The sequence below is a fragment of the Theobroma cacao genome, chromosome 6 (assembly GCF_053813885.1).
Source record: "Theobroma cacao isolate CCN51 chromosome 6, ASM5381388v1, whole genome shotgun sequence".
NCBI classification, from domain to species: domain Eukaryota; kingdom Viridiplantae; phylum Streptophyta; class Magnoliopsida; order Malvales; family Malvaceae; genus Theobroma; species Theobroma cacao.
Genome location: NC_142644.1, coordinates 27,227,697 through 27,240,704, shown reverse-complemented (window position 1 = coordinate 27,240,704; position 13,008 = coordinate 27,227,697). Strand labels below are relative to the sequence as shown.

The 13,008-nt window shown below is 36.1% G+C and overlaps 2 protein-coding genes across 7 annotated transcripts; both read left to right on the top strand.

The window, feature by feature from the left end:
- Positions 1-234: 234 nt before the first annotated feature.
- Positions 235-2,496, top strand: LOC18596449 (Mitochondrial transcription termination factor family protein). 3 transcript variants are annotated; one of them, XR_016027199.1, is made up of 3 exons: positions 235-1,198; positions 2,164-2,244; positions 2,354-2,414. XR_016027199.1 is itself a non-coding variant. In XM_018122913.2 (2 exons), the coding sequence occupies exon 1, from the start codon at positions 279-281 to the stop codon at positions 1,191-1,193; it is 915 nt and encodes a 304-aa protein (XP_017978402.2). In that variant the 5' UTR covers positions 246-278; the 3' UTR covers positions 1,194-1,198; positions 2,146-2,246. The 3 variants fall into 3 exon arrangements, 1 of the variants encoding a protein (XP_017978402.2); XR_016027198.1 differs by lacking the exon at positions 2,354-2,414 and adding an exon at positions 2,436-2,496 and having other exon boundaries at positions 246-1,198; XM_018122913.2 differs by lacking the exon at positions 2,354-2,414 and having other exon boundaries at positions 246-1,198; positions 2,146-2,246.
- Positions 1,197-12,513, top strand: GPS1 (geranyl diphosphate synthase 1). Of its 4 annotated transcripts, XM_088807709.1 has the most exons (22): positions 1,197-1,760; positions 2,146-2,244; positions 2,436-2,507; positions 2,904-3,035; positions 3,194-3,280; positions 3,891-3,962; positions 4,606-4,691; positions 5,205-5,337; positions 5,538-5,627; positions 5,949-6,047; positions 6,134-6,250; positions 8,005-8,097; positions 8,459-8,539; positions 8,659-8,730; positions 9,103-9,234; positions 9,337-9,423; positions 9,514-9,585; positions 9,690-9,775; positions 10,326-10,458; positions 11,251-11,340; positions 11,706-11,804; positions 12,135-12,513. In XM_088807709.1, the coding sequence occupies exons 1-22, from the start codon at positions 1,626-1,628 to the stop codon at positions 12,312-12,314; spliced, it is 2,247 nt and encodes a 748-aa protein (XP_088663835.1). In that variant the 5' UTR covers positions 1,197-1,625; the 3' UTR covers positions 12,315-12,513. The 4 variants fall into 4 exon arrangements, with proteins under 4 accessions (XP_088663835.1, XP_007024983.3, XP_007024979.3 ...); XM_007024917.3 differs by lacking the exons at positions 1,197-1,760; positions 2,146-2,244; positions 2,436-2,507; ... (6 more) ...; positions 5,949-6,047; positions 6,134-6,250 and adding an exon at positions 6,949-7,352; XM_007024918.3 differs by lacking the exons at positions 1,197-1,760; positions 2,146-2,244; positions 2,436-2,507; ... (6 more) ...; positions 5,949-6,047; positions 6,134-6,250 and adding an exon at positions 7,212-7,352 and having other exon boundaries at positions 8,002-8,097.
- The last annotated feature ends 495 nt before the right edge of the window (positions 12,514-13,008 follow it).

Sequence of the window (13,008 nt, the reverse complement as noted above, 5' to 3'; positions counted from 1 at the left end):
ATTGATACTGCTACATCCTTAAATCTCAATGAGGGGGAAATGAATGCAGAAAAAGTTTTGCTGTTTAAAGAGGCGTCTGTGTAATTAGCAATGACACGCAGGAAGGGAAGGATGGCTCGAGCCAAGAAATTGTCCACCCAAGTCATCTAAAAGATCTCGCTTTGGCCAATCAGCTTCAACCCAATCGCCACGTGTCTTTGTCACATAACATACAAATACGACCAATAAGATCAGTTTTTGGACAACCACTCCGGAAGCCATCTCTGTGTCTCTCGACCATGTCTGCAGCAGCTGCAACTGCATTACAATCTTCCCTATGCATCTCTTCTCAGAAGCCATCATCTTCCCCTGGAAATTCCCAACAACCAAACAGCCTTTCAGCAGCAAAACCCAAAAGTCTCCTCCATAAACACCCACTCTACTCATCAACTCATCAAAATCTGTCCCTCCAAATCAAAGAGAAAATCTTATGCCTTGAAATCATGGGCATTGACTCAGGTAAAGCACTCTCTCTTAACCCTTCTCTTCACACCACTTCCCTCCATTCTATCCATTCCATAATGTCCTTCCTCCAATCCAAAGGCATTCACCAAAAGGACTTCCCTAGAATCTTTGGCATGTGCCCCAAAATCTTAACCTCTAACGTCAAAGCTGACCTTAACCCAGTTTTCAGTTTCCTCTCCCAAGACCTTCATGTCCCAGAAAACAACTATAGGAAGGTCATTAATAAGTGTCCAAGATTGCTTACTTCAAGTGTCAGAGACCGGCTAAAACCAGCTTTGTTCTATCTTCAAAGGCTTGGTTTTAAAGATTTAGGGGCTTTGGCCTATCAAGATCCTGTGTTGTTGGTTTCTAGTGTGGAACATACCTTGATACCTAAACTGAAGTTCTTGGAAAGTATAGGGTTTTCAACCAATGAGGCTAAAAGTATGGTGTTGAGGTGTCCAGGGCTGTTCACTTTCAGCATAGAAAACAACTACAAGCCAAAATTTGAGTACTTCAACGAGGAGATGAAAGGGGAGTTGGAGGAGTTGAAGGAGTTCCCTCAGTTCTTCGCTTTTAGTTTAGAGAAGAGGATAAAACCAAGGCACATTGAAGTCATGCAAAGTGGGGTTAAATTGGTTTTGGCTAACATGCTAAGAAGCACAGATGAAGAGTTTAAAGAGTTGCTGAGGGAAGGAGGCAATCGCTGATGCATGTACTCATTTTCTTCTTTCTTTGGACTTGTTTCATTTTTAAATTTGGCCATTTCATATGGTGCATCGTAAATGAAAGACCAAAGCAGTAAGATATTTTAATCAACTGACTTTACTAAGTTATTATGCTTTTTTTCTTGACCATTGAGTGTAATGGGGATTGCAATCTCTCTCTCTCTCTCTCTCTCTCTTTTCAATTTTATCTAATAAGAAAATCATAAAACTAGGACAGACTGTTGAAATATATATATTTTTTATTTCAATCGTGAACTCGAAGCAAAAATGGATTCTTCACAAGTTTGTCCTCACTTGAAGCAAAAACTGAATTAGTTTTGTCCGCTTTGACCAAATCAAGTACTTTGACACGTGATTCAATGGAAAAACATTACCCGGTTTCTGGGTGGAGTTTAACATACCAATAGCAGGAAGATGACTATTCTATTTTCTCGGGTAGTTTCTAGGATTTCGGGGACCCCCAAGAAAACCTTTTTTAACTGCCCTCAACTCTGCCAAGCTCTTGTCTTTGGCACTAGTTGTCGCTCTCCCACTGATTCTACTCCCAAGGTACACTCCAAAAAGCTTTCCTCTTCATCGTTTTATAGGTTTGATTTCTAATACAGATCAGCAACTGGTTAATAAGATTGAGCATGTCATTTCAATTTTCTTTTGTTAATTATTATGTGTAAATTGAGTTTCATGTTTGAAGTGAAGGGTGCCATTTTGATTTATAATTTAAAGAGTTAATTGATCTATGTCGAGGGTGTTTAATCATTTTTTTTGGGGGTGCCAATTAGTGAAAAAATTTTAGTTAAAAACCATAATCTGAGACTGAAAGTTGATTGTTCATCATCTCCTTTAAAAATTGAGTCCAGAGAAGATCTTTTCTTACCCCTCTTTTATGAGTAGTTTTTGTTTAACTATTTTACTTTTCCTTTCCCTACTGATATAGGAAGATGCTGTTTCACAGGACAAGGTGGACCCGTTTTCACTCGTTGCTCATGAAATGTCACTGGTTTCAAAGAGGTTGCGTTCATCTGTAGTTGCTAAGGTGTTTGATCGTTATTTCTCATCCTTTAGTGGTCTAATTTGTGGGTATGCGTGGAAGGGATGCTAGTTTTATTCTAATTAGGCTCATATTTTTTTACTATCTCATCCAGGTAAAAGAAGCAATGGCTTGGAATGATAGCAAACGATTGAATGACTTATTACAATCAAAACTCAGATTTCTTTGTCATTTAGGTCCCAGAGCTTGCCTCAGCTGCTGGATACTTCTTCAAAGAGGGGGTGGAAGGAAAGAGGACATGCTCTGTGGTAATAAGAATAAGGCTACTTTTTTACATGGCTGTGGTTTGATATGGTTTATGAAAACTGTAGTGATGTTTCTTTGATTGTCAGTTCCTTTGATACTTCTTCAGTTGCTAGAGAAACCTTCCGTCCTTGACCTTATGATGCTGCTAATAGCCTTTTCATTTGTCTCATTTACCTGGTTAGATTCTTCATACTTAACCGGTAAAAAGTACTCCATAATTATAAACAGCCTCATGAGTTTTGTTCCTCAATCTCCAACCTAAAGAAATTGAGAGATATTGGGTATTTGAGGTTCTCAACTGGAAGTGCAACTCCCTTTGTTATTTTCTTGCAATCATTCTATTTATGTTCTATCATCTTTCAATGAGCTAAAAAGGAAAGTTTTATGCTTTTATGCAGGTCTTGCTATTGATGGCTACAGCTGTGGATATACATAGACCTGAATCACCTTTTTGCTGCATTGGAGATACATGGACAATTGAACTGCGTAGAAGACAGCAACTTATTGCTGAAATAACCGAGATGATCCATGTTTGTTTTAACAAAATTCTGTTAATAAACGCTGTTATGCCTTTCAAAAAAAATAAATGCTGTTATGTGCTGTGTATACCCTCATTATGGTACTTGCTCATGTCAAGAAACATCTCCATAGCCATTGGTAGACAGATCTAATAATCTTGCGATCTCAGGTGGCTAGCCTTATTCATGATGATGTCTTGGATGATGCGGATACAAGACGTGGAATTGGTTCATTAAGTTTTGTGGTTGGAAATAAGGTAACTATCCACGTGTTTCAATTTTCCTGGTACAAGTCATTGATAAATTCCTGGATTGAAAATTCTACGTGATTTATGGACGCATTGGGATAAAATTTCTTATGGTACTGTTCACAAATATGCTTGTGTCGATACACTATTTGAAGGTGAATGATATTAGTTGTTTGGATAAGAATAATGCATTTTGTAAATGCATAGGTAGATGATGCAGTTAGTTCTAAGAAGAGGTGAGTTCTACTGCACGTCGTTGACTGTCCCACTGGAACCCTTGCTTGGTTCAACAGTAACAGTTGACATCATTGCACTGTACCCTTGACATTCCTTTCTTTTAAATGGTTTGGCATGTAATTTTCACCATTTTTAGAAGCTAAACTGGTTGATCAGATCCTTGGGAGAAAATGTGCACCCAGTCATCTTATTGAATTTGTTATGATAAGGAAATATTAATGGAGGCATCAGATATTGATCCCAATTCTAAAACCTTTGCCAACTGACAGCATATGGACATCTTACAGTAATCAAAATGGAGCTGTGCAGTAAACAAAAAATAATATCTCCTGTTTTTATCCTTTTTACCATTCATTCATGTCTATTTATCTATATGATGCAGTTAGCAGTGTTGGCTGGAGATTTTCTGCTTTTTCGAGCTCTTAGGACCCTTGCTTCCTTGAAAAACACAGAGGTATGTATTTATATACAGATACATATATACATACATATGTAATATAATAGATGTATTTAAATACGTTTATATATGAAACTGTATGATTTTAAATGAGGAAAATGTGGACATTAGCTCCGTCTCACTTTGTACCATGTGGAATGGTGCTTTTAATCTATTCTTTGATCTTCTCTTAAGAGGAAGGATAGAAGTAGAAACCTTCTTCAATGGCCTGACCAATGACATTTGATGTCGAGAAAATGCTGGTGACATCCAATGTCTTTCTTCTTTTAATAAATTTTTCCAGCTTTCTATCTTCTTATTCATGATTCGCCCTTCTGGCTTTCTATTTTGTTCTGCATGGTGGCTACATTGCAGGCTGCAATTGCTCCTTGTTGTTTGTGGAAGTCTGATAAAGAATTATAGAATATAAGTGTCTGGCTGCTGCCAAAGACTAGTTATGTGGTGTACAACTGACAGTACACACCAATACTTTATTAGATAGCCAAATTCTTCAATATGACCTTGTAAGAGTATCTGATTCTTTTAAATCATTTTTACCATGTGTTGTCCATTGATTGTGATATTGTATTAATTTTTAGAAATCATATGCATTCCTCTAGTTGTTCAAACTACATTTTGCACCATTATCATGTGCCTGCAGGTTGTGTCATTACTAGTAACAGCAATAGAGAATCTTGTTACTGGTGAAACTATGCAAATGGCAGCCACAATTGAGCAGCGCTGTAGGTATGCTCTACAGCTTTATGCTCCCTTCTCTGTGCTTATCCATATGTTTTAAACCACACCTGTGATTAAAGAGAAAAATATTGGGGATAGGCTTGCCCCGGACTTGGTTCAGACAGCCCCAAGAAAACCAGTTTGGCTAGTTGTCTGGTGTGGGTTATACTGGTTTAATTGCACGAAAGTTACAGTGAGTTATCCATCAGGTGTGGAGAATTTGATAATCTTGTAGTCGCAAAAGGCTTAAACTTAAACATTTATAGCCAATAAACTGCCTTTTTCTAGTTAGTAAACTTAATAAACTTACACAAGTTTCCATATTCAATTTCTTTGTATGCAGTCAAGAATAAATGGTTAGCAAAGTGGTGATACATACAGAGCACTGCTTACATCTTCTTATGTGTATTTGATTGCCATGTCCATATCTCTGGCATGTTAATATAATTTTGTTGATATCTACAATTGATTCTACCTTTTTTTTCTGGTTAATTTTGTGAAAATAATCATTACTAATTGCAGCATGGAGTATTATATGCAAAAGACATACTACAAGACTGCATCGTTGATTTCAAACAGCTGCAAGGCTATTGCCCTTCTGTCTGGCCAAACACCTGGAGTTGCAAAGTTGGCTTTTGAATATGGCAAAAATTTGGTCTGTAAATTTCCTAAAGTCATCTTACGTGATAAGAAATATGTTTTAAGTGGCACAACTTATAGTGGGATAATCTTGTGTATATGGCCAATTTCCCTTTAACAAAAAACTCTGGCATCTTGCTATGTTTACCATGATTCATGTTTTATATGTAGTTCGTTTGGGTCACCATCGTCTGATTCTTTCAACTCCTTTCCCAGGGATTGGCATATCAATTCATAGATGATATTCTTGATTTCACAGGCTCATCAGCTTCCCTTGGAAAGGGTTCTTTATCTGACATACGACTGGTAATTCATCTAACCTTACTGCTTTATCTCAGTTTCTGGATATATTACAGAGTCATAAGACTTAAAAAGCATTAAACATATGCATGTGTTGGGCTGGCTAGGCCCTGCATCTGCATTTTGACAATGGCACACAGCAGTTAATAATCATCTCTACTTGTTCAGTGAAGTCTTCTGAGTTTGGTTTGGAAGGGACATAAATGACCACATCTACAAATCATTCCATTTTGTCGAAACCCCTTTTCATGGTGCATACACTGATGGGGGTGCATTTGGTTTTGCCAGAACCATGCTTGCATAATTTATCGCATATTCTTTTTGCAGGGGATCATAACTGCTCCTATATTATTTGCAACAGAAGAGTTTCCTCAGTTGCATGCTGTCATTGAGCAGGGCTTCGACGACCCTGCCAATGTCGACACCGTAAGTTTGAATTGCTTTGGAACCCAATCAAAACTGTTGAATATGCATTTACATTTGTCAAATTTTATATGCATTTGAGAACGCAGGCTCTCGAGTACCTACGGAAGAGCCGTGGAATACAAAGGACGAGAGAGCTAGCAACAAAGCATGCTAGTCTTGCAGCTGCAGCTATTGATTCTCTGCCTGAAAGCTGCAGCATGGATGTAAGGAAGTCAAGGCAGGCTCTCATTAATCTCACTCAAATACTCACCGCAAGGAATAAATGACAGCAGATTACCAGCTTTCACCATCGTATTATATTCAAGGGCTCAGTTTTCGTTGTTTCCTTTTTGTATAATTATTTCATATCCTTAATGCTAAATCAGAAAAAAAGGTTACTATCATAAGTATTGTTTTGTTCTCAATGCTTGGGATTTGAGAGGGGAGAGAATACAAATTTCTACTCCAATAATTACCTTTTCAAATTGATTACAAAGCAGAAAACAAAATGAATGATATTTTTCAAGGTATTTATCAGACTTTGACTATTCTCGGCTTTGGCTTTTGGCTGGATTTAGCAGACTAGGCAATGTCAAATATTTTCCGATAATGGTGAAAGATATATTTAAAATCTATAATATTTTAATTTATTCAATTTCAAATTAATGTGAAATTTATATTTTTTTTATTTAATTTAAATTTATTTGAGATTCGTGACATTTTGATTACATTGATTCTTTATAAAAAGAAACCCGTACTTATATTTTTAATTTAAAAATTAATATAAAATAAAAAAATTATATTTATATACTCAAAATTTATTCATTTCAATATTTATAACTGACTGCTACCAAACCCTATTGCCACTCTCCAAGAAAATATATAAAATAACTTTTATTCGTTGTCCTCTTTTGGGCCTCAATCACTCTTTATTACTATAATAAATAATAGACTTTTTCTGCAGTTAAGTGATCAGTTGGGATTAACCTAAAAAAACAAAAAAGAAAAAGAAAAAAAAAGAAAAGAGTAATTTGTTGGGATTTGATAAATTAGTTAGAAAAAGTAGGGTTCAATTATAAGCAAATAAATTATACCAAAGATTTTCTCTGAATAAAAGAATTTTAAGTTGCTGGGTATTTCTTCTGTTTGGGTTACTGGTAAAGTAGTAGTTAGAGAAGAGAGAGGCAGACGAGGATGTTGTTTTGTCGGGGATTTTCTCGGATTTCTAGAAATCCTAGAACGATCTTGCTCGGTTTCATTCTATCTCGTCCAACTGGCCCTTCTCAATCCCTTCTTTCTAATCAGTATCTTAACTCTACTCTAAAGGTAATGCCTTGACATGAGCCGGAAAATGTAATTGGAAATTGGTCCTTAAGTTCAGTTGTTGCTAAGTTTTGTTTTCATTTTTTGTTTTTGTCATGTTGGGTTGTAGTTAATTATTCAATTTATTAATTAAAAAGAGTTCATATGTTTCTGCTTTGCTACATGACTTCAGCTAAGTGGGAAATGGCTCAGGTACTCTGTTTGATAAAAGGCCATACTTTTTTCTTTCTGTTGAGTTGTGTTTGTTTGTTGCTTTATCCTTGGCTTGGGGTTTCATGGTTAGTCCTTAAAAGCATGTTCTGAAATGCAATGATGTTGTGACTATGCCCAGCATGAATTGATTCGGTGGTCAAAGCTACTATTTTTAGTCAAAGTGAAGTTGGCACAGTGAACTTATAGATTGGTAAGGATAGGATCACGGTGTCTAATGAGTTATATGATGACTGAATCAAATGAGCCACCAAGAAGATGCCTCGGAAAGGACTATAGCTATGTTCTGGATAGAGTTTTATGTGATAATAGATATTTTTGCAGCATTTCTTTTTCTTTCTTTCTTTCTTTGTTTTGCCTAATAATGTATGTTACAGGATAGAGATGGTCAATTATTTACTAATCATATATCTTTTTTGTTGTTACTGTTTCTGGGGATTAGTAGGTTTGCGCTGGTAGAGAAACTTTTTCTTGGAGTTTATCTGCATTTCTTGGCATTGGACGGCAAATTCATCATCAGAGCAGCTCCATCATAGAGGTTATCATTTTAATGCTCATTCTTCTAATTTTTTCCCTTTGCCTAATTTCTCCCTTATAGCTTTAGGACAAGATACATGGTTGCCCGTGGGTCCAGAATTTCTTGCTTATAGTTAGCTTCTGCAAAATAATCCACAAGTGTGTTAACATTTCTAATGTTCAAAGATGAAAACAAGTTCTTCTTCGGCTTAAGTCGATTACTTTCCCTTCTGTTATGCTTGTTATTGCTAATTGTTGGTGCCAGTGGTCTCTAAGATCTGCTAGTTGTTTGTCTCCCTCCATTCCCTCCCTCTTCCTTTTTACCCTTCTTTTATCTTGTTTTTGTTTACTGCACTATTAAGATGGCAATACATCTCCTTCAGGAACAACTTGACCCATTTTCACTCGTTGCCGATGAGCTGTCACTTCTTGCTAAGAGGTTGCGGTCTATGGTTGTTGCTGAGGTATCCCATTGTTCGTTTTCCTGTCTTTTGACTGTAGCTTATTACATATTCTTATGTGAGAAAGCAATTTTTTTTTTTCTTGTATCATCTGATGAACATTGCATATCCATCTCATACAGGTTCCTAAGCTTGCTTCAGCTGCTGAGTACTTCTTCAAATTGGGGGTGGAAGGAAAGAGATTTCGTCCTACGGTAATGTATTTGTTACCTCTGTGGTAACTTTGAGGTTACTAGCCTTTCTTTATTGCAGTTTGTCATAAGTTTGATGAGTTATGGAAATTTTTGCTTTGACTCTGGGCTCCATCATTGCTTCTAGATTGCACTAGGCAAAGGGACCATCCAAAAATATATAGTTGTACTACTTGTAGCATGCCATAGGCACAGTTTAGTTCTTGATTCATTCCAAAAAAAAATTCATTTGACTGAGACATAAACTTGACCTCTCTTACTTTTTATCTGAGAAATTTGCTTTATGGAAACTAGAAACCATTGACAGATTGACCTAGTTTTCAAATTATAATTTTGATTACTTTCTGAAATGGTTATTGTATATGTTCTATGCAGGTTTTGCTTTTGATGGCTACAGCTTTGAATGTTCATATACCTGAACCAACTGCTGGTGGTGTTGGAGATACCTTGACAACTGATTTACGTACAAGACAGCAGTCTATAGCTGAGATCACAGAGATGATCCATGTCAGTTCCTTATTATTTGAACTTTCTTTGTCATATGCGTGTATGCACTGAAGCTTCTACACAGGCTACTTAAGTCTAACATGGACATCTCTCCTCATCTAGGTTGCAAGCCTCCTCCATGATGATGTCTTGGATGATGCGGATAAAAGACGTGGTATTGGTTCATTGAATGCTGTAATGGGCAATAAGGTACTCTTCTTTTCTTGTTCTTTTGCAACAGACAAAAGAGTTTTGTAGCCTAAGTAATTTCAAAACTTTTCTTGTTTGTTTATAATGCAGTTGGCTGTTTTAGCTGGAGATTTTCTGCTTTCTCGAGCTTGTGTGAGCCTTGCTGCTCTAAAAAATACAGAGGTGCTTTTGATTTTATCATCATTATTATTATTGTTTACATGGTTGTGTATGAATTTGATAAATGTAACTCTAAATTGAAAATTAGCTCCATTCATCGGCTGTAGGTTGTATCATTAATAGCAACAGTTGTTGAACATCTTGTTACTGGTGAAACCATGCAAATGACCACTTCATCTGAACAGCGTTGTAGGTATGCTGGTCTGCAACTCTTGATGACTATGTCTTCAAATGGTTGCCATGTTTTGTTACTTTCCAACTGCTTTTGATTTAATTACTATGATAGGCCTTGTGATAGCCATCATGGTAACAGCAGGCTAGATCACCTGATTAGCATGAATATATTATTTCATATATTTGGGCTGATCTTTTCTTGAGTTATTATATGTATGATAGTTACAGCTTAGTATAGTCTAATGTAACTGCACAACAACTTAAAAATTTAGTAAATTTTTCTGTCTCCCATTAGCCACATGTTTGCATAGTAATTTCTAAATAATACTAACTTTATGTGTTGACACAGTGGCCACCTTTATATTTGTGGATAACACATGCTTTCTTAGCTATAGATTGTTATGGAAAGTGTAAGCAGTCTTTATGCTATTGTTCCTTTATTTTCAGTGTGTGATTGTGTATTTCCATGCGAATGATTGCAAATGGGTAACTCTGTCTTGTCATGATTTGAATTTTAAGGATCTTTTGCTTGTAGTTTGCTAAAATTAGAAAAAATTTTCATTACGCAGCATGGAATATTACATGCAAAAGACATACTACAAGACTGCTTCCTTGATATCAAACAGTTGCAAGGCAATTGCCCTTCTTGCTGGGCAAACAGCTGAAGTTGCAATGTTGGCCTTTGAATATGGCAAACATCTGGTTTGTAATTTCCTTTGCGTTTCACTTAACTTCAACCCATTGTAAATTGCAAGACTTGCTGAGGCATATTTTTAAGATTAGAGCACATGTCTTTCTGGAAATTAGACTTGGATGATGAGTTGGCCCTGCAAATCCTCCAAGTGATTAGAACCCTGTTTAGTTGATAGAATATTTGGTGTTAAACATGTTAATTGCTATAAAATCCTAACTCCTTTAATTTTGATAAATATAAAACCCTATCTACTAAACTAATTAATAGGTAAATCTGTTTAAAAGTTGTCTTTTATGTTGGATGAAGAGCATTGCAACAAAATTTGGTATAAGCTGTTATGCTAGTTTCAGACTGGTCATTTAAGGAGACTAGAGATTGAACTAATCCGGTAACAACTCTTTCACATTTGTCATTGTCCTCTTTACAGTGTAAAACCCCCATTTACTTGATACAGTTTGATTGATTTTCTAAGTTATAATGGATGCGTGTGGATCAATGGTTTTTGATGCAATTGCCAACTTGTTTCTGATTAGAACATGGTGAACCAAATATGAAGTGGTGGCCACTTTGTGCAAAAGTGTAAAACTAGATAATTTTAAAGCCATAGAATACTATCTTCAACAAAACATGGAATGATTGTTGAGCAACTGAGATTTTATTTACTCTTAGGTGTAAGCTGTAGAACCATCAACGCACTATTGATGCCCTTTATCCATGTGGACCATGTTTATTGTTTACATTTTTCTATTTCTACATGTTACTCTTTGGGCTAACTTCCCCCTTTTCCATTGGTTTTTTAGGGACTGGCGTTTCAATTGATAGATGATGTTCTCGATTTCACAGGCACATCAGCATCCCTTGGAAAGGGTTCTCTATCTGACATCCAGCATGTAATTCTCTATCCTTTATGTCTTATCAATAGTGTAAATGTTAAATGGCTGCAAGCTAGTAATAGCTTATGGAAGCGTATTCTGTAAACCCCAACCGGCAGGCAGACTTTGTGTAATAGTTCCTTCTGTATAAATGTATTCAACACCCCTTGTCAAATACCTTTTCCCTGTTCATTTTCTCAATTGTCTTCATACTAAAGAGTACAAAGGAAGAACCTTTTTCTTACTCTTTGTTTTGGCCAAGTTTTTCTTACTGACTTTAGACAAGGGCTGTCTTTTTAGTGCATGCTAGATTCGCAAGATGCTTTTAAATGGCCTACATAATGATGAATATATCTGTTCATGACAATCATCTGGGGTTGCAGGGAATTGTAACGGCTCCAATATTGTTTGCCATGGAAGAGTTTCCCCAGTTACATGCTATTGTTTATCAAGGCTTTGACAACCCTGAAAATGTCGACATTGTAAGTAATATAATTCACTTATCAAGCATTATAGGTGTTTGCTGAGCGAAAATCTTCTATAATGCTTAGCTAGCGCATAGAGTTTGTAAATTATCAATTTTTTCTTCTTAAGGTATTGTTTTTCTGGGTGGAATTGTCTTCACAAGATAATGGTCAAGAGAGTATATGACTTATGTTGTTTAAAGTGACTAACCTCCTTTGAACTTTTTAGTTGTTTTCAAATTTGGCTTGCAGGTCATTCATTATATTTGTGCTTTTGACATTTGAACTACCTATGTTTGGCAATTGTATGAACCTTTATTTTGTCAAACTCACTTGAGTTAATGATAGGCCCTTGAGTACCTTGGGAAGAGTGATGGAATACAGAGGACACGAGAGCTAGCCATGAAGCATGCTAACCTTGCTGCAGCAGCAATTGAGTCTCTACCGGAAAGCAATGATGAGCAAGTAAGAAAGTCGAGGCGGGCACTAGTAGACCTTACTCAAAGAGTAATAATGAGAAATAAATAAGACTATCAACTTACACCTATTGTTTCAATGATTGTTTCTTCACGGTGAGGGGAATCTCCCCCCGTGTTTTCATCTATATCTGTACAATTGTTACAGTTTTTCATAATAATTATTTTTAGGCCACAATTTTTTTTGTAAATTATAGCTTCTGGGATAAAGACAGTGCACTAGTATCAGCAGAGTACATTGAATTGCTCTATCTGTGTTTATTTAGTTACTTTTTATGTCCTGCAAATTGCTTCTTTTAGCGAGAGTTAACCTATGTATGAAACTGTGAAAAAGGAAACTGAGCTTCCAACAATGAATGCTTAGTCTGAAGGACAAGTTCCTTTAGAGGAGGGAATCATTTATGAAGTTTAATTCATTTGGGTCAGAACTGAGGATTCATAGGCTTTTCTGAGAGCTTTTTTTTTTTTTTTTCTGAATTTCATTATTTTAGGCTTGAATCCTTTCATCCTGGCTGAATGCTGATGTTGCACCTGTGGTGATTCATTGTCAAATTAACATTGCACTGAGTTGGAGTCTTTAACATAAATTTTCGTTTTTTTTTTTTTTTTGTCTTTCTTATCTTCCAAGAAAATGGCTTATGCAATTCAATCTATAGGGATGTAATTAGGTGTTGTTCTGTATAGGGATGTAATTAGGTGTTGTTCTGTCAGAATTGTTGCTTTAATTTCGTTAAGTTCTTTTCCAG